This window comes from Corapipo altera, unplaced genomic scaffold (assembly GCF_003945725.1).
Source record: "Corapipo altera isolate COAL_440 unplaced genomic scaffold, ASM394572v1 75, whole genome shotgun sequence".
NCBI classification, from domain to species: domain Eukaryota; kingdom Metazoa; phylum Chordata; class Aves; order Passeriformes; family Pipridae; genus Corapipo; species Corapipo altera.
In genome coordinates, this window is record NW_020884887.1 from 6,380,835 (window position 1) to 6,400,382 (window position 19,548).

At 43.8% G+C, this 19,548-nt stretch overlaps 1 protein-coding gene across 2 annotated transcripts in view; it reads left to right on the plus strand.

The window, feature by feature from the left end:
- The window catches only part of ERGIC1 (endoplasmic reticulum-golgi intermediate compartment 1), a 60,766-nt gene extending 42,765 nt beyond the window's left edge, over positions 1–18,001 (plus strand). For both annotated transcript variants that reach the window (XM_027643369.1, XM_027643368.1), the window contains exons 7-10: positions 3,425–3,485; positions 4,610–4,710; positions 7,397–7,519; positions 14,312–18,001. In XM_027643369.1, coding sequence (XP_027499170.1) covers positions 3,425–3,485; positions 4,610–4,710; positions 7,397–7,519; positions 14,312–14,419 — 393 coding nt within the window. In that variant the 3' untranslated portion in view covers positions 14,420–18,001. The remainder of the gene's footprint in view (positions 1–3,424; positions 3,486–4,609; positions 4,711–7,396; positions 7,520–14,311) is intronic.
- Positions 18,002–19,548: the final 1,547 nt, after the last annotated feature.

The window sequence follows — 19,548 nt, forward strand, 5'->3', positions numbered from 1 at the left end:
GGTCAGCAAGCCCATCACTTGTGTCCATGCAACATCTGGAAGGGTTCACAGCTGGTTCCCTGCCACCACTTCAGGGAGGAGCAGTGTCCAGTCATAGAGTAACTTTGCTCTTTTCTTCTGAAACTGAAAGTGCTTTTGGAAAACTGTGTGGCTGTCTTCCTGCAGGGAGTAGGAATGAGGATTCATGGCTCAGCAAAATCCCGTTTTCAGTATTAACACAGCAAACAAACCTTTCTTCCTTTGTGGAGGAGCAGTGAGTGTACTCAGGGAAGATGTGTGCTTGCTACTGTCTTTACCAAAGCACCAGACAAGTTCTTTTTAATTCACTTCACTGTACTTGTATAGCAGACACCTATTAGTCAAATTTGTTCTATGAAACACAAGTTAAACTTGGAACTGCCAATTCCCTGCTGGGAAGAAGCTGATTGTGTGCACTTGCCCAGTGGATAGAATTTCACCAGGTGTTGCAAGTTATGTAATAATACCTGATTTCTCAATAAAGGCAGATTACAGCACTTCTCTAGCCTACTTCCAAGGAGCTGGCATCACAGGTGGGAGTTATGCATGTGCACACCCAGTTTGCGACTCACCCTAAACATTGCTTACCCATAGTCTCTCTGTAATCTTCCTTCCTCAGCACAGACGTCTCATTAGTCTGCTTCTTGTACACCCACTTCCAAAACCCTTTTTCATGCTAACAAGTCTAAGCGTTGCTTTGTAGTCTTCTGATTCTGCTCCCGGCTTCTTTTAGGAAATATCTTGTGTGGGAACGGTGAAATATTAGCATATAAATAAGCTTGGCTTAATGTCTGTAAAGCACACTGAGATTATGAAAAATATTAGGTAAGTGCTAATAGGGAGTTCTGCATTTTGCGTGGGAAGTCAGTGCTCTGAGGTAGCATTCCCATTGTTTTATCATGGAGTCTTGGAGTAAGGGAGCTGAAGTGTGAATCAGCATGAAGGAGGAGCCTGGACACTTGGGGGCAAAGGAGCAAGTGTCTTCAGTTCTGATGGTGAGAAACCTGTCTAGCAAACAGGTAGTTGGCTCCTGATTTGGACAAGTTCAGAGTAGTATTTTCAGAGTTCAAAATAACTACTCATCGTCTCCATACACAAGAAGGGAGCACGTAGGTGCTGCTGATCCTGTAGGCAAACAGGAGTTCAACAGCACAAATTAAAGGAGGATATGTTCTCTAAACAGGGGCTACCAAGACTCAGCAAGCACTTGGAGCCAGCAAGTATGGAGAGCTTTAAACCTGTCTGGATGCACCTTTGAAAATTTTGGGTTGTCTCCACCCGCTTTGATGTAATACATGCTTATATTTCTTAAAGAGGGTGAGAAGCTTCTCATTCACTTGTGTCATGTGCTGGGAGTTAGTTCTTTGTAAGTTGTTACTGACCCTGCCAAAATGATCCACTAAGGTACAGGTTGTGTTCTCCAGAAAAACCAGTCTGTTTGAAACACAGATTTGAATCTCATCATCTACTGATGAAGCTTCAAGTCTTCATCAGTACTTCATGCACAACAGTGGCAGACTTTTTGTAGATTTTTTTTCCCTCATTGAGATGAGACTGAAATTCAAGGATGAATTTCAAGGATGAAGTTCTTGCATGTCAGGTAACCCACTAAAGAAAGAGATGTGGGAAGTAGGAGATTATGCATTTTTAATTGTAGATTTCTCTGAATTGCTGGATCATGGTGTTGAATAATCGTGGTTTTAACCTTGTGAGGTGTCTTCCCATAATAGTTGCAAGGTTGGAAGTTATTTTAGCCTGCTGTTGGTCTCCGCCCAAATTATATGTCCACATATGTTGTATGTCAACACTTAATTCTTCTATAACATGGGTCTCAAAAAGATGCTTGCCAGGACCTTGGATACCCTATGCTTTAACATCTACAAGCACATGCAAAGACATATAACTCAGGCAGAGACGAAGAACAGGCTAAAATAACTTCCAACCTTGACCTATCAAGGGAACACAAGACCCCTCACAAGGTTAAAACCAGGATTATTCAACACCATGATCTAGTACTCAAGAGAAATTATGATTTAAAAGGCACAATTTCTTACTTTCCACATCTGGCTTTACTGGGTTACCTGTCATACAAGAATTCATTGGTTTGAATTTTGGTCTCATCTGCATGAGGGAAAAATCTACATGAGGAAGTTTGAAGTGGACCTTAAAGTCTCTGGCTCAGATATGCTGTGAGAGACTTCCTACCTGTATCAAGAACAGAACATAACACTGAAGAAGGGGCTTCTCTTTTTTCATATGCCTATTACAATGAGTAAAGAATAAGTACAGCCTGCACATGTAGTTTGGAAATGGTTGCTGCTGTGTAAAATATCTGAAATGTGGTGAAAGGCACTGCAGCAGGTTTGGCTGTTGCTCTTGCTCTGCTCCTGTTACCAGCACTTTCCACGTGAACTTGGTGATGATTTTGTCTCTCTAGAACTTCCTTTCTACTGAGCAAAACTGGTTCAGTTGCTGCTTCCTCCAAATCATAATCCACTCCATAGTGTTTAGGGAAATGGCCTTTGGGATGAGACAAATACATCCACGTGCTGCCAGTTTGAGAGGGTCTGGGGAGGAGATTGCACTGCCCTGTTGGTGAGGTGAAACCCTGTCATACCCATGACCAAATACTTACTCCAAACTCTTCTTCCCTGTTGTCTGACTTTTGGTCAGGAATTTCTAGGCTGTGGAGTTATTTGTCCTTTCTGTGTAGCTTAATGTACATTGTGTGAGTGACACAATGTCTGAACCTACAGCTCTTGCTGGGGGATTTCCCTGTCTGGAGTGTTCACAGATTGATTATTCTGTTGGTGGACATCAGACTGCAGATCACAGTATGTGCAAGGCATGGGATGGAAATCCTGTTATTCTGGGCAAACAGATACTTGCATGCCTGCGATCAGCTGCAGGAAAAGTTGAAGGGATGGCAGTGATGGCATGTGTCCTTCCCATCTCCAAGGGCACAGTGTGACAACTGGCCTGATGAGTGCAAGCTGTACAAACCCAACTGCTCTGACATGAGCTACCTTTGCAGCAGAACTCCTGAGTTTTAGCCTATGTGACTCCCATTTAGTTCTCTTTCAGCCTGATAAATTAATGTCACAGTTAACTCTGCTCTTAGGAAATAATCTCACAATGAAATTTCACAACTGGCCTCTTCCAACTGCAATTCCTTTAGCTTTGGAGTGGTTTTGGAGTTTCATCTTGTAAGGTGTTGTGAAATCAACTTTTTTACTTGGAGCCAACCTCTGTGATGATGGTCACTGAAAGATATTTCAGGTCATCTTTTACTGGGTTGAGGCTTTGTTTTCGCAGAGGTTGAATCAGGCTGATCTAGTTACAGGATAGGGAAGCAAAGATCAGGAGTATCAAGTCAGGTTTCTTCATGTGCCTTTTTGCTTTCCAGGTCCATAACGTTCACGGAGCATTCAATGCCTTGGAGGGAGCAGACAAGCTCAGCTCAAATCGTATGTATTCCTGGTGATTACAGGTCTTAGCCACTCTCTGCAGGAGGGAAAACAGGGCCATTCACACAACACTGGTGTATCCAGAAGTCTTTCATTTGCCTCTTTAGCCAAAATGATCCAGATGTTGCTGGCTGACATTTCCATTTTCTCCAGTGCTACAGAGAAGGCTTAGCCCAAAATGTCCTTTGCAGCCCTTTTGCAAACTGGACGTTGTTTCCAGCTCTGTTAAAACTGACTCAGAACTAGGCAGTTTTTTATCCATGTTCTATTCCTATCGTTCCCCCACCACCAGAACTTACTCTTATTCTTGTGTCACAGGTTAGCTCCTACCTAAAGTTCTACACTGTGACTGGAAGGAGAGGGATTTTCATTCCCCTGCTTTATGAGCAGCACGCAAAGGGAAATTTCCAGTGCAGGCTACAATTCAGCATAGATTTTTCTCTCAAGTGTTCAGGCTCCTGCAGGACATCAGTCCTGTCCATTTCTTGGAACAAAACTTCTGTGGCTGTTCCTGAAGATATACAATTGTGGTTTGGGTTTTTTTTTACTCCAGGAGCCAAATGTCATGTTACGCTTGGCTAAAGGATCCTGCAGAGAAGTAAGGTAGAATTCTGTTTTAGAACTGTTTTAGCAGACACAAAAAATGACACAAGCCATTTAAATAATTTTTAAAAAAAAGGTAAGCAGCTGTAGGAGAAGGAAGAAGAGAAAGAAAGATGGGTGCACAAGAAATCACAGGTTGTGATGCCTCAGCTGCTTCTGTCAAAAGGAGCTCAGTGAGCTGCAGCTCTAACCTGAGCTGGTTCCTGATTTAACCAGGCTTTTGTGGTGGTGATAAGTGTTACCATTTATAGTTGCAAGCAGTTAGGAAGGTTCAGGTAACCCAAACCCCCATGGGTTGTGATCCTACAGAAGTGGTGGGTGAGTTCTGGTGTCATCCAACTACCTGGCAAAGTTCTGTACAAAGGACATAAATGTAGGACGTGAAATTGTCGCTTTGGCACAGAACTTGCGATAAGGAGGAGGGAGGTACCTTTTTTGTGACTTCCTTTGCTTTGAAATGTTGTGTAGGCTGTGATTCCTTTCTCTGAATGCTAATGTGTACTTTCCTTTCTTGACCACAGCCCTTGCATCTCACGATTATATACTGAAGATAGTCCCGACGGTGTACGAAGACATGAGCGGGAAGCAGCGATACTCCTACCAATACACAGTGGCAAACAAGGTAAAGAGGCAGGTAGTTCTCAAGGAGGCTCCTCGTTGCAGCCCAGTGGATGTGTGGAGGATGTTCAGTCACCATTCTTCCCCCCCTGCTCTGTGCTGTGCCATGTACACGTGTTTGTAGGGGAGCAGTAGCCTCTGCTGGGAGAAGGAGGAACTGAAGCTCTTCGGAGTGGGGCTTCCTGGTGCTCCTGGTGCTGGCATTTACCAGGATTGGGGTTGAGAGGGCTTGTCAAAGCAGATGATGATATTGTTTTCATTCCTGAGAAAGGTATTCTTCCTCCTGACGTTCTCATCTGTCAGTTTAACTGATCTAGATTTATGGGAGGTTTTCACTTGCTGCAGGAGCTTTTGTTGTTTGTGTGAAGATGCATCTGAATGGAAACTGTAACCCAGCTGAAGATAAAAAACATCACTTACACCTGGTTTCAGTTATAAAACAATCTCATTTTTGATGGGTGTATCAGACAACATAAATTAGCCACGTTTTTAGCTTTTTAGAAATGTTGATTTCAGACATTAAGCCACTGAACCTGTAGCAACAAATATATACTGGTTGACTCTTTCACAGTACCTGCTTTGTTATGGTGGATTATCACAGAATCATATAGGTTGGAAAAGAGCTTCAAGATTGTTGAGTCCAACCTGTGACCCACCTTGTCAGCCAGACCAGAGCACTGAGTGCCATGCCCAGCATTTTAGTAATACAATGTATTGACATTTTTTTTTTAAAGGGAAAAAAAAAAAAGACCCTACTTTTTAAGGTGAAAAACATCTTTCAGTTTAAAATTATTTGCCAGTTGCATGCTAAATGAAAATCCAGAATCTGTTAATAATATCTACCTACTGCTAGTTTGCCCCAGCTGATAATCAAGCACACACTCTCCTGGACTAGTTCTCAGATTTATGTTCCCGTCTAGTGACTTTTGGGCTTGCCTGTATGGTGTGTCCCAGGGGTTTGGACATCTCCCTGTGTTCAGATTACAATGTATTTGTTCTGCTTAATGTCACAACTGCTGTTCTGATAAGACTCTTGCGATAGAAGTTCTGAAAGCACTCTGGAAAATAGACAGGAGGAGCTTTTGACACTTCTGTGAGCTTGGCTGCAAATGGGGGCGTTCAGCCAAGACTGACTCATTAGGGCAGGATTGCTGTGGGGAAAAGGGGAGAGGAAGGAAAAAATGAGGTCAGTTCTGTCAAAACTGAAGTGCAGAGAAACAGTGCTGCATCTGCATTTTCTTCTTTTGGTGCTTTAGTCCTTTACTCCCAGACTGATCAGTGGGAAAGAGAAATGGGAAGCCATTGCAATAGTCTGGCACAGAGTGATAAGTATAAAGAGATGAAGAGGGTCTTAAGTGTAGGCTGTGTCTCCTCTCTTACCTCCTACACCCTCTGTTTCCTCACTTCCCCAGATAACCACAGTCCCAAGATGTGCTGCAGAACTCCAATAAGAGCCCTGAAAATATTACAACTAGGGGCTTCTTCTCTTGTCATCCATGGGAAAAAAACTCAATAGTGGGAAATTTGGGATTTATATAAGATTAATGAAGATAAATGCTGTTTCATTAGCTCCCTCAGAGCTCACAGAGAGCAAAATTGTATTTTTTGTATCATGCTCATGTGTGTCCTATTGCTTGTCTTTTCTTCATCTTTTTGAAGTACTTGCCTCTGTGTAGAGGACAATTGAAAGAGAAGAGGTGATCTGAGTTGGCAGCATGTCACAGGGCTAGAAAAGGGAAGATAGAGAGGCATCGTATGCCATGCTGGTGCTGATGGCTCTCCTTGGATTGCTGAGTCCCCAGCCTGCTTTTCTTGGATTTTTCTTCGAGCCGTGAATGCCCTGATCATTGAAAACTGATATCTGTTTCCACTGAGAGCATAACCAAATTATTATCTCAAAAAGATATGACTTTTGATACTAATATGGTGTTAATATCTGTTCTGTATGGGCACTGTGCAGTGTGTCTTGCTGAGGGGCTGGCCTGTGGCTGATGGCCTTATGCCTGTTAGGAAAGAAATGGATTAAAGGACATTGTCACTGGCAATCTGAAGACGTTTCTCCCGAACCAGCGTGGAATATTTTTTGAACCTTTGCCAATATTTTCTGTATACAGTTTCATTTTAGCTTGATTTTTAAACGTGGTTTAAACATGGCTCCACATGATTCATACTGAGTGGGCAAAGCACTCCCATTGTTGGTCCCAGTGGGAAGGGGGCCTTACAGAGGTGTGCAGGGATTTTCAGGTTCTTGCAAACTAAATTCCATTTGTTTGATAAATATCCCAGTATATGATATATATACAAAATATATTACATACATATGATTTACAGTGCAAAAACTTCACCTGCAACCACTTAGAGGCTGTTTGTATTTAAACAGAGCATCTCTAAACTAGAGAATCAGTCAGCATTTCTGTTTAGTTCTGTAACTTTGAATGAAGGTGAGAGAAATCACCATCACTCTGTTCCCAGCTATATCATTATCAGACTATAAAGAGCTTGTTTTCCTGTTTGCTAAGGATGGGGGGTGGGCAGTAATACATGAATTCACTGTTTGCATTTTTCTGTCTGATGATTGGTACAAAACCGTGGAGTAAGAGCCAAATCCACAGAAGCAGTTTTATTGCAGGCACTCTCTGGGATGAGATTACTCACATTTTCTGCCATTTTCCCCCCTCTTTCTTTTCCAGGAGTACGTAGCCTACAGCCACACTGGCCGCATTATCCCAGCCATCTGGTTTCGTTACGACTTGAGCCCCATCACAGTGAAATACACAGAGAGGCGACAGCCTTTGTACAGGTTTATCACATCGGTGAGTTACTCTAAACCTCTAATTCTCCTTTCTCCTGCCTGACTTTCATTTATCTTCTGAGCCTTTCCTGCCCAGAAGAATTGAGTTTCTGCTTCAGAGCATTGTGACATGACTGAGATAAAGCAGCACATCACTGCAGTTGTACTGAAGTGTAAGTGAGGTGACTGGTAAGTCCAGTGCTCTGACAACTTGATTGAATAGCTAGGCACAAAAAGAGGGAAAATTATGCTGTTCCAGAGGTGCCAGGCTCTGTCTAAGCAGAATGGGCTCTATTGCAGCATGTCAGAAACTTGGAAGTAAAGCTAACATGGTGTGCTGTAAAGCTGCAATAAACTGTTTGCTAATGATGAGATCAAACGTGCAGAGAATCATAGAATAGTGGGGTTGAAAGGGACCTTAAAGGTCGTCTTGTTACACCCCCTGCCATGAGCAGAGACACCTTTCACTAGACCAGGCTGCTCCAAGCTCTGTCCAACCTGGCCTTGAACACTTCCAGGGATGGGGCAGCCACAGCTTCTCTGGGCAACCTGTGCCAGCCAAAGTCATCCTCTTCTTACCTAGAGAGGTAAGAAGTAAAAAGTTCATGTGAGGGAAAGGGAACTGTTTGATGACACAGAGCTGTCTGTCCTTGCTATCTGCTGGTTATTTGATGACTTTTACAGTAAATAGAGACAAAACTGGCAACAGAGATTTTACCACCAGCCACATCTCTCCTCTCCTACAAGACACTGAATGGAAGGCCGTTTTTTTACTCAGTGCTGCTGCTTGGCTTAATATGGGAATTCCAGTTCCAGGCATTTACTTCTGGGTAGAAGTGGAAAAGAGCTGCATTATCAAATTCCAGAGGTGTTTTCCTGATGAGTTACATTTTGATCTGTCCAGATAGCATCCTGCAGTACTGATCTCAGCATCTCTGACAAAGCTGTGCTGTCCAAACTGCTGGTTAGGAAAAGAGCTATTTAAAGATCCTTTAAAAAATTAGTCCTCGGGGAGTTGGCTTAAAATTGAAGCTGCAGAGTGCTGTGCCAGTGAGGCATGGTGGAGTGTGAAGGAGTTGATAAATTGGCTGGAATGAAGACCTCAAATTTTGATTTTTAAACTGTTTAACTATTTTAATTAGAAGTAGCATAAACAGTGTAGCTGCGTTGCACTTCAGGATTTTGATTTTACAACTTCTGATAAACAGCAAGTTCCTTTCACTTAACTTCAGACATGCTTGTGATCTCTAGGATACACAAATAACAAGTGAAAGGAACTTGAAGCAGAATCTAAACGTCGTGGTTTAAGACTTTCTCTGATTTCAAAACATAATCCTAAAAAGGGACAAATATCAGCATTTCATGACTTGGTGTCTCCTACTGCTTCTACATCCTTCCCTGACAATATGCTCTCAGAGCTTTCCTATACATCTTGTTGGGGGTGAGGGTGGGGAGGTGTTTTTAGTGGGAAACAGGGTTTGGAAATGATTAATAGGTGGGATTCTTGTCATGTCCATTGCAGCATTGATTCACTGCTGATATTCCATTGTGTGCATATAAATAGCATCTTTGTTGAATTTGATACCATGCTTCCAAGTTTACATAAGGGGTCCACAGGAGAGGGTTTCCTCCCTGGTTGCCACAATGACCTTTTGGATTTGTATCTCATTTGGATTTGTATCTCATAACCTCAAAAACTGAAATGCTTATTTCCTATTGAGAATCTAAAAATAGAACAATAGATTCACTTCTATTTCCAAAAAGATTTTAAGGTTGATTAGTTTTCATCAAATAAGGAATTATGATAAAATATGAATTTCAGTTACTCCTCTCTTCCTCCCCAAAATAACAGTCCTCTCCACATGCCATATTCCTCTCTGGTCTAAGCCTGAATTTTGCCCTATCCTATCTTTAAGGTTAGCCAGGCACTTTCTGGCTGCTGGACTGCTTAGGAAGAATTTTACAGTTGATTTTTGGCTACTTTTTTTGGTCTTATAAATGGCCATAGTGTCAAGCAGCTCAGTTGGGGCCTTTCCAGTTGAACGTCCTTCCCATGGAGGCTGTGGATGACGCTGGTGCTGCAGTGGCTGCTGCAGTGACCTCGTCAGACAGGGCTGATGCAGAGGCAGATCCTTGTTCCAGGTGCTGTAGCCTGGCTCTGTCTGGTCTGTCTGGCCCTGGTACAGGTGACCTGCTCTCGCTCTCATTTAGGCCAGGAATGTTGTACAGGAGGGCAGCCCTGGCTGTGGATGTGCCACACTTACGGCTGTACAGCGTCCAGGGTGGCATTGAAAAGGCAGGAAGGGGGAGCAGAGGATCAAAACACCTTTGTCCTCGGTTTCCTTGCCCTGTTTTGATGACATGATCTGTTCCGTTGTGCTTTAGCCCCTTCCTGTATCCCAGTGTGGCCTTTTGCATCACAGTTTCCCTGGAGACCAGTCAGTGATGATCAGCACTGGGCTGAGGGCCAGACAGAGCCTGGGCTGGGGCATGCAGAGTCATTCCCAAATCCGGCTGGCCATGGAAATCATCAGCTTGTTCTGAGCAGCAGCTGTTCAATTTAAAAACCACAAGGGAGGCTCTGGGATAGGGGCTCTTTGATTGTTTACTTGGGCAACGACTTGGGCTTTCAGTACATTTAAATTTGTCCCAGGGATGGGGGATGATCCTGTGAGCTTGAAAGAGACTTTAGGGAGGAAACGGTGTCAGAGGGAAGGACACAGTGTTGAGAGATGATCCCCATGTGAGAGATCAGATGAGACAGGGGTGTTGGCTGTTCAGCAGAGAGCCAAAGGCATCTCCTCCTGCTGTTGAGAAGGTTATCTTTGATATGATGATCTTTGATACTAATGAGTTTGCCCTCTAAAACTTTAATACTGCTAAGAGCAGCATTATAGCACTGTAGCAGCACTCCCAGATCATCTCTGTTCCCACTCTAACTCATGCCTGCTCCTCAGATTTTTTTGTGGTATGAAAAATTATCCTCATTTTCTGTACGATGTGAGAGGTGCTTCCTGTGCAGGACAAAAGGCTTTGGTTTAGCATAAATTTTACTTTATATGTTGTACTCCAAAAAGTTCAGTACTAAGTAAGATTTTATGTTACTTGTGGGTCAGTGCTGCCTCTGTCACTGTTCTGTGAGTTTTCCAGGGATCCTGGGTTTAACCACAGAAACGTGGCAATGTTAAACGCAGTTGGTTTTGCCTGTTAAACTGTGCTGCTTAAAATCAAGGCACCTCCTCATAAAGAGAAGCCATTCAAGACCTCATGGCTGAGGTTATGGAGCAAGGGGGAAAGTTTCACTGCTGAAAATTTATGAGTTCCTGTAAGTGGCCAAACTGAAAGAAGGTTTTATCATGAGGTCAGTCTAGGGGCTGAGAGGGGAGAGCAGGCAGAAAAGCAGCCAAAGTTCTGCTGAAGCATTCAAAATCCAAAGAAATTTTTTTTTCCTGGTATGAGAGGACTCATCTGGTCTCGAGGTGTGAGAAAATTAAACTGAAAATAATGGGATGGAGGAGCTGGAATGGAATGGTTGCAGGCAGAATAATTTCAGCCATGGGAGCTGTTACTGGCAGGTATCAGGTTCGGCCCAGTGGTGTTTTTAAAAACAAGACAGCGTTATTCTGCAAGATGTGCTGCAGGTCAGCCAGAAATCTTTGTGTGGGATTCTGCAGCTTGCCATACTAGGAATTACCTAAGGGTCCTACTGGTCCCCTCTGTCCTTAAAAGTCATTTTCACACTTCAGGACGTCTCAGAGGTGCCACAGTCATGTGTCTGACACTTGTCTTTCTGTCACTTTGCTTGCAACCTTGCCTCCTACATATCCACTCATGTTTTCCTTTAGGCCTCAGCCTGCATCCCGGCTGCTCTCCTGCAATAACCTTCTGTTCCAGACCCCTGTGCATTCCCCATGTTTCATGACCTCTAACAGCTGGAATTATTCCACTTCTGTGTTTCTTTTCCTTCATCCCTTAATGGGATGAAGTTGAGTTTGAGTCAGGTTGGGCCTGACTCAAACTGTAACCTCATGGAGCCAAACACAGATCATTCCTGGCATAAAACCACATTAGCTATAAATAAATACCTGATGCCTGCCTTCCATATGTGTTAGAACTGTGATGGTAAAGGAACACTGTGGTGCAGCTTCTGTGCTGACCTAGAGCCCAGTGCTGGTGCTGCCTTTCTTTATTCACAAGTACTCAAGGCTGTTTGTGTTGGGGTCAGGCCCCAGGCGATGCCAGGTGTGTGTGACTCACACTCAGCGCTACAGCTGAGCTGTGCAGATGAATTTTATTTTTTTTCTATTCCCCACCCCCTTACACTGCTGCACTGAAATCACATTTTCCTACCATATGATGCAAAATCTTCATGTTGGACGGGTTTTGTGTTTGTGGTGTGACATCTCCTGTCAGCTGAGCTGTTCTGGACTGAAATAACCCAACTCTGTGGTGGTCGTTTTCCTTGAAAAGTCACCCTGTGTCATGCTCTGAGGGACAGCGAGGAGGGGTGCACAGGGGTAGGAGCTGGACTTGTCCCCTAAAATTACTAACTTTGCCTCAGGCTGGTACTCTGGTTTTAGAAGCCTTGTTCTGCTGGAATGCCAGGTGTCCTGCTAAAACCATATATCCTCCTCGTCTCACTGACCTCACTAAATGCTCATATCTCGGTTATAAATACTCATGGAAATGAGCTTTAGTTCTTGCTGCCTTCACTCACTGTTAATGAATTGTTTGTTCCTTTGCCACTGTGAATCCCTGCTGAGCTGCTGCTGCTCTTACTTTCTTTTTTGGTCTGTTATTTTGCCCATGGGAGATAGTGCTGTGTGGGAGAAGAGACGTGGCAAGGAACGTGTCGTGTGGCATTGGTTGCCTTCTGTGCCAGTTGTGTTGCATTTTTGTAATACATATATCACAGAATCCCAGAATCAGGCTGGAAAAGACCTCCAAGATCATCAAGTCCAACCTGTGCCCGATCCCCACCTTGTCAACCAACCAGTTGTTCCTTGGACACCCCCAGGGATGGGGACTCCACCACCTCCCTGGGCAGCCCCTTCCAATGCCTGACAGCACTTTCAGTGAAGAAATTCTTCCTGATCTCCAACCTGAACTTCCCCTGGCACAGCTTGTGGCCATTTCCCCTTGTCCTGTCCCTTGTTCCCTGGGAGCAGAGCCTGACCCCCACCTGGCTTCACTCTCCTGTCAGGGAGTTGTAGAGAGCCAGAAGGTCCTCCTGAGCCTCCTTCTCTCCAGGCTGAGCACCCCCAGCTCCCTCAGCTGCTCCTCACAGAACTGACTCTCCAGACCCTTCCGCAGCTCCACTGCCCTTCCCTGGACACTCTCCAGCCCCTCAATGTCTTTTTTGTCATGAGGGGCCCAGAACTGGACCCAGCACTCGAGGTGCCTCAGCAGTGCCCAGCACAGAGGGACAATCACTGCCCTGGTCCTGCTGGCCACCTTATTTTTGACACACAAGCATATGATTTACACTGAATACTGAGTTAGTACAAACCACCCGCTCCTGAGGAGGCAGCAGTCAAATACCACAGGATGGGAAAAAACTCCCAGGGTGCCACCCCACCCCAGGCACTGCACTAGGCAATGTTCACATGGAGAGTATGATACACAATAAGATAACCTAATAATGTTAACAGCCAAGTTCTGATTACACAGGACTTGGCATTTCTTAACTCCCACATATTTTACTTCGTAACTGTGATGCTCTTTTAATTTGGTCCTGTACATCGTGTAGGATTAGGTGGTTCTGAGAATAACAACATGGGGTTGAGGGAAGGACACAAGATATGGAGCTTATCTCCTGACAGGGACCTGCCTAGGAAAAAATGGGGATTTTGCCATGAGCTAGAAGCCAAGAGAGAGAGAGGAATCCCAAACCAGTGAGCCAGTGTAGCAGGGTGTTAGGGAAGTATTTTGTGTTGTTGGTCTTTTCCAACCTAAATGATTCTGGGATTCTTTTTCCACAGAGACTGAGACCACTATTGAACCCTTCAGATGTGTTTTCCTTCAGTTTCCCTGGGAGGCAGATTTGGCATTGTCCCCATTTCATAGATAAGGGAATTGAAGCAATGTTTTGCAAAGTCTATCACTGCTGCCCCCTGATTTTTGATGCTTGAAGACATGGTACCTTTGATTTGATATGTCAGAATATTTCTAGCACTTAAGAAGTGAAGTGGGCTGCTATGCTAATCAAGAGATTAATTTTTTCCCTAACTCTATTCTTGAAAAATGATTTTTTCGTTTTTACTGGTGTTTAAATAATTCAACCCAAGACACCTTGTGTGGAAAACTTTGGCCCACAAAGAGTTAAATTGGCTTCTGTGAGCAGCCTTTGTCACGGAAAGTGTTAGACAGCTGAGCTGTGGGTGTCCCTGGGAGCTGGGTTTCTCTGTTAGTCACTGCCCTTCACGTGCTATTTAAGTGTCTTTTGCCTGTTTGCAAATGCTGAATCTTGTAAAATAGGGAAAAGACTATCAGGCTGTGGTATTTATAGTAGAAAACAGTAATAGGAAGATATGAACAACACAGAGCTTCTAGAAAGCTGAGTTGGGTGGAGTTTAGCCCGGAAAGGAACAGAATTCGGCTATAGGAGCTGGGATTTAGGAATGGCTCAGGCTGTGGTGAGTTCAGGATAGCACTCATTTATTCCACTGTAGGGAATGGTTTTTCTGAATGATTTTCCATGTAATTCCATCCCCAGTACTGTTACCTAGTTCTTACTGTGCTTCTAGAAAATACCCCAGCAGTAGAGTAAAAATTTCCCTCATCACTGACAAACGTGTTTACTCTGTAATTTCAGATATGTGCCATCATTGGAGGAACATTTACTGTAGCTGGGATCCTTGACTCCTGCATTTTCACAGCATCAGAGGCCTGGAAGAAGATCCAGCTGGGGAAAATGCAGTAGCAGTGAAACTCTACCCTCGTCTCAAAGGACAGGAGAAAAGATAGAGAAATCTACCACTACCTGTTTTTGTCTTTATTTTCTATTTGATTGAATCAGTATGTTTTTCTCTAATCAGGCTGTTCAGTGAAGATGTCTTCAACAAATCAAAAAAATTTCATGCATTTCAGAGCTCTGAGAGGGAAAAATCAGTGGAATCAGGGTATGGATTTCGATTCCCTCCCCCAGAAAGAGAGGTTGAAATGCCAAATATGAAATACGCCATCAGCTCTAAATAAGGACGGCAGTGTGTTCTCTGGGAGGTTCCTATGGCAGTGTACAAACTAGGTAGTACTTTGCAAAGAGTTGAACTGTCTTGTGGCACTTTTTGGAGTTCTGTTGGATTTGCATGATTAGACAATCGACTTTTGTATAGGGCAAAAATTATACATTAGGAAGAAATTCCACCCATGGTGCCAAAAAGGTGATGTATCTGTTGGTGAGGAATGGAAAGTGTTAGTCCCCATGGCAAACTTAAGAGACAGAGGGCATAAATAACATCAGGAAATGTTTTGTGCTTTTATTGAAAGCTCAGTTGTTCAGATAGAACCTTTCAATGAAGTGAACAAACGAGAAGAGGAAGCCTTCTCCCAGCTACCTTTTCGTGGGTAACCTGTGATCCCAGCAGTGGAGGGCATTTCTTTTACTCTGGATTTAAAAGTGGTTTCATTTCTTCCCAGAAACTGAATATCCAGTCTTGTGTTTACAGGTGGCATGAAGTAAAAACCAAACTGAGCAACACAGTTTTATGTGGCCTTTGCTTTGAAAGGGAATTGTTGTCTTTACAGCATAAGCTTTTTTTTTTTTCTTATGTTTTTAAACACAGACCACCCAACAGTCTGGATTCTCCACTTCTGCTTTATTATTATTGCTGTTGTTTTGTTGAAAGAGGTAGTATATTCTCTGTGCTCAGAAAAATGGTGCAGCCTTCTGGGTGGATGAGCACAGCTTCCTTCTTGCATTATGTGTGTATATTCAGTACACCTGTCAAACACAGGAAATCTGACTTTCCAGGATTTAAGGTGCCTCCCTTTTCCTTAAAAACTCAGTCAGGAATCTTTTCTGAGCCCTGGGCTGACACTGTTCTCCCACAGGTACAGCAGTAGCAGGGCAGCATTCCCACAGGCTGGCCCCTGCTTGGAGTTTTGTTCTATTGCTTAAAATGGTACCTGAGCTCCCCTGTCCATTCCTTCAAGCCTTGTCTTCTGGGGTCTCCAATAAATGGAGGCGTGAGGGGAAAACTGCTGCCAGATGTGACTTGCATGTCATGGTGGACATGAGTTCACTAAAATTAGACCAAATGCCCACCAGTGCTTTTTCCATGACCCCATCCATGTTCCTTGAGTAGTAACAGTCTCCGCATGCGTTGTAAATGTCTGAGCTGAGGACACGCAAATTTTAAGTGTTCCAGGATGGATATAAATCATAAAATAAAAATCCTTAACTCAATGCTGTAAATTCTAAGATGGTTGCAGGGTTTCTCTTTGATAATATCTACTGCCCCCTTTTCCTGGAGGCAAACATTATGCTGTAATGATATGAATCCTTGAATATTCAGTGTTATTGTTAGAGTCAGATGCATTTCAAAACAATTTTAATACGTGTCTGTTGAAATTGTCTCATTGCTGTGGAAGTAGGGAAGGTGTAGCCAGTTTTATCCATGCACCAAGAAGAAGCAGCCAATCATCTGCCCTGTAGTGACTTGGGACAAACGACAGCATTGGAATTTTTCCTTGTTCTTATTCTGGACTGATTGCTATGACTATAGTTGTAAATTGGATTGTGTAACTTCCTGTATCTGTTCATGTATGGATAGATTTTATACATTTTTTTTCCATTTACAAAAATCAACTTGAAAACGAGATGCTTGTCTTCATTTGGGGGGTTTGTCCGTGTGCCTGCGACTGGTACCCACCAGGTGGCCAGGATTTTCCATGGCAGCTGCCTGAAGGATTCCCTCTAATCCACTGTGACCAGTTGAAGCTTACAGCAAAAATGTCCTGGTTTTTCCTTTTGGATTTGGTGAGTCTTTGCTCACAGCTTGTGAACCCAGTGGATTACAAAGATGGGATTTATAATATCCAAGTCATGCATCCTTCTCCTGAGCTGGGCCAGGGGAGATCTTTGCAGTGCAGTGGATTGTACCAATCATTTTCTGAAGTTTCTCTCCCGGTACAATTTCTTAGACAGAAACAAGTGAAGGTGGTTGCAGATTCCTTGTGTCCCCTGGTGTGTTATTTCTGTCCTTCCCCCCACTCCCTGTCTGTGTTAAACTGCCTTCTGTGCAGTCCAGGCCAATTCTCTAAACCAAACCAGTGAAGTTATTTGGCTTTTTTTTTGTTTTTAAACAACAGACATGTGCCTGCTTTCTCTGCCAAAATATCCCCTGCAATAACCTCATAAATCACTTTTTTTTTTTGCTAGATGTGAAAACCAAATTGTATTCAAGTTCTGGCAGAACTTGGCTGAAGAAACAGTCTGTACCTTGGTTCTCTAAACCAGGTCTAAGCCTTTGAGTGCTGCCAAGCCAAGGCCACTTTCTGGGGCTGTTGGAAGTTGTGATGAGCTTGTCCTTCAGACGTGGGTCACACAATGGTACTGAATCATGTGTTTACAGAAGAATCTGCTCTTCATCTCTCCAAATGTGAAAGTGAGGCAGTTACAGCCTCTGCCTCCATGTCTCAGTAGATTTCATTTTTATTTTCAACTTTCTAGAGACAAAATGAGCTTAGTTATGCTTTTAAACATCATTGCAAACAAAACCAATTTCAGGTCATAGTCGAAGGGAACCACTGATCATAGGTGCTCATCCCTGTTCCTGACTTTGCTCTTTCAGGTCAGTGTTTTGATAGAAATATTTGGATTTCCAAGAAAGACATCCCTGTGGGAAGTAAAATATTTGGAACTTCCAGTTTAAATTAATTTAATTTCATTTAAATTTCCTCTAACTCTAGACTCCATCCCATGGTGAGAGCTTGAGGCATAGGATCGTTTCCAAGGTGGAGTTAAGACTTTTAGATCTATGGAAAGTGTGCTTAGATGTGTTCTAGGCAGTATTGGACTGCTAGAGATGATTTTTAAAGAAAATAAACAGGGTACAAAAATTTGGAAGAGATGCACTTGTGAACATTCGATCTGGTTTCTCAAATACTTGTGTTCAACTACGGTGCTGTAAAACATGAAATCTGCAGTTTTGGTGGCCAGTTATCAATTCCTGAATATTTCTCATTTAAAGTTGTTCTCTGTTTGTGTGACACACAGAGTGTTGGGTCTGACAATGACTGTGTTGAGTCTCTGCTTTAGAATAGTCCTTTGAAGTTGCAGATTGAGGATGTCAGTGAGGTGTTTTCCCCTTGGAAGGTAAGAGGAGGGGGCAGGGGCGGAGGACTCAGCCCTGCAGTGTGTTACGCTGATGTTCAAAGCACAAGTCTTTTACATTTCTACAGTGGAGACTGTTGAGGAGTTCTGGAATTTGTTTTTTAATTTGCAACCTTATGTTAATAAAATATTAGCCTTTTTAGTTCTGTGATTAAAATAAAACTCTTACATGATTTGATTGGCTTCTTGTTGCACTACTATTGCAAAATCAATCTAAAGAGGCTTTTTTCTTTTGTTTTTAATTATGATTTCAGTGAACTGAGTGTTATCACACGGTGAAATCACTGTAAGCCAGGTCATTGTGGTGAAAGTTATCACAAGGCTCTTTTGTAATAGGCCTTGAGTCATGTCTGGACATTCAGTGCTTGGTTTTGTACAGTACCAAGTGTCCTAACCTCCCTTTTCTAATGAAAGGTGAGTGGACTGTGCTTGGGACTTGCTGGGTTTGGCTTTAGTCACTGTGCCCCTTGGTATATGAAATAACCAGATTTTTATTCCCCCCCTCCTTTTATGTCCATTTAGCCTTGCTTCATAAGTATTTAGAAATAAGTGTCTGAGGCAATTATTAAAGATTAAATAGTAAAGGGTTACAACACAGTGAATTTGGGCTCAAGATATCTGCACCATCTTAAGGAACCAATTCCCTTTATGTTCTGGTGTTGCTGACTGATGTTGGTGTCAGCTGTACAACATCTTTGTGAAGGAAGAGATCCTGCCTGCTTCCAGTGATTGGAACACAGACTTCCAGAAATGGTGAGATTGTGCTGAAGGTTCCTTATTCTGTAAATGATGAGTAAAGGCACTGGGGAAGGTGTTTGTCCAAACCTCAGCCTGCTGCAACTCAACAGTCCAGAACTTTTGCAGTCTCTGTTAATAAGTCCAAACCCAGCCAAGTGTCTGTGCTGCATCTCCTCCAATTGATTTGTTCATTTCTACCAATTTTCTTTGAGGATAAATTAATCTGTGTCCTCAAAATATGTACTAGGGCGACATCTGCCTGAAGGGCAAGTGGTATGTGCAGGTAAGGTGGTTTATGGAGGAAAGGATGAGGTGACAGGTGACACAGGCACAGGACCAGGAGCTGAGCGGGGGAATTTGAACTTGGCAGAATCCCCAGGGAACTGGTGTCCCTTTGGGGCTGGTGTCACTGAGGGAGCTGGGCTGGGCTGGAGAGGAGGCACCATCAGTATGGTCCTGTTTTCATCCATGGCCAGGGAGGGGCTGGACATGGAGAGAAGTAACTGCTGCTGAACAGCTCTGATGGACAGGAGGGGGTGCACGGGTGGGTACCAGAGGTGATGCTTAGGTGGGCATGGGAGGTGATTCCTGTGTGAGCACTGGGAGATGATGCTCAGGTGGGTACCAGGGAATGATGCCCAGGTTAATACTGTAGGATAATGCCCGGGTGGGTCCTGGGGGACACTGCCCAGGTGGGTGTTGGGGACAATGCCCAGATGGGTACTGGGGGCGATGTCTGGGGTGTTTCCAGGGGATGATGCCCAGGTGGATACCGGGGGATGATTCTCGAGTGGCTTCCAGGGATGACGATCAGGTGAGTTCCAGGGGATGAAGTCAGGGTTGGTACCAGGTCGGTATGGGGGGTGATGCCCGGGTCTGTCCCGGGTCCGTCCCCGGTCTGTCCCCGCCCGTGTGGCCTCCCGGCCGCCAGGGGGCGTTCGACCCTTCCCGGCGCGCGGGGTCTCGCGGGGTCTCGC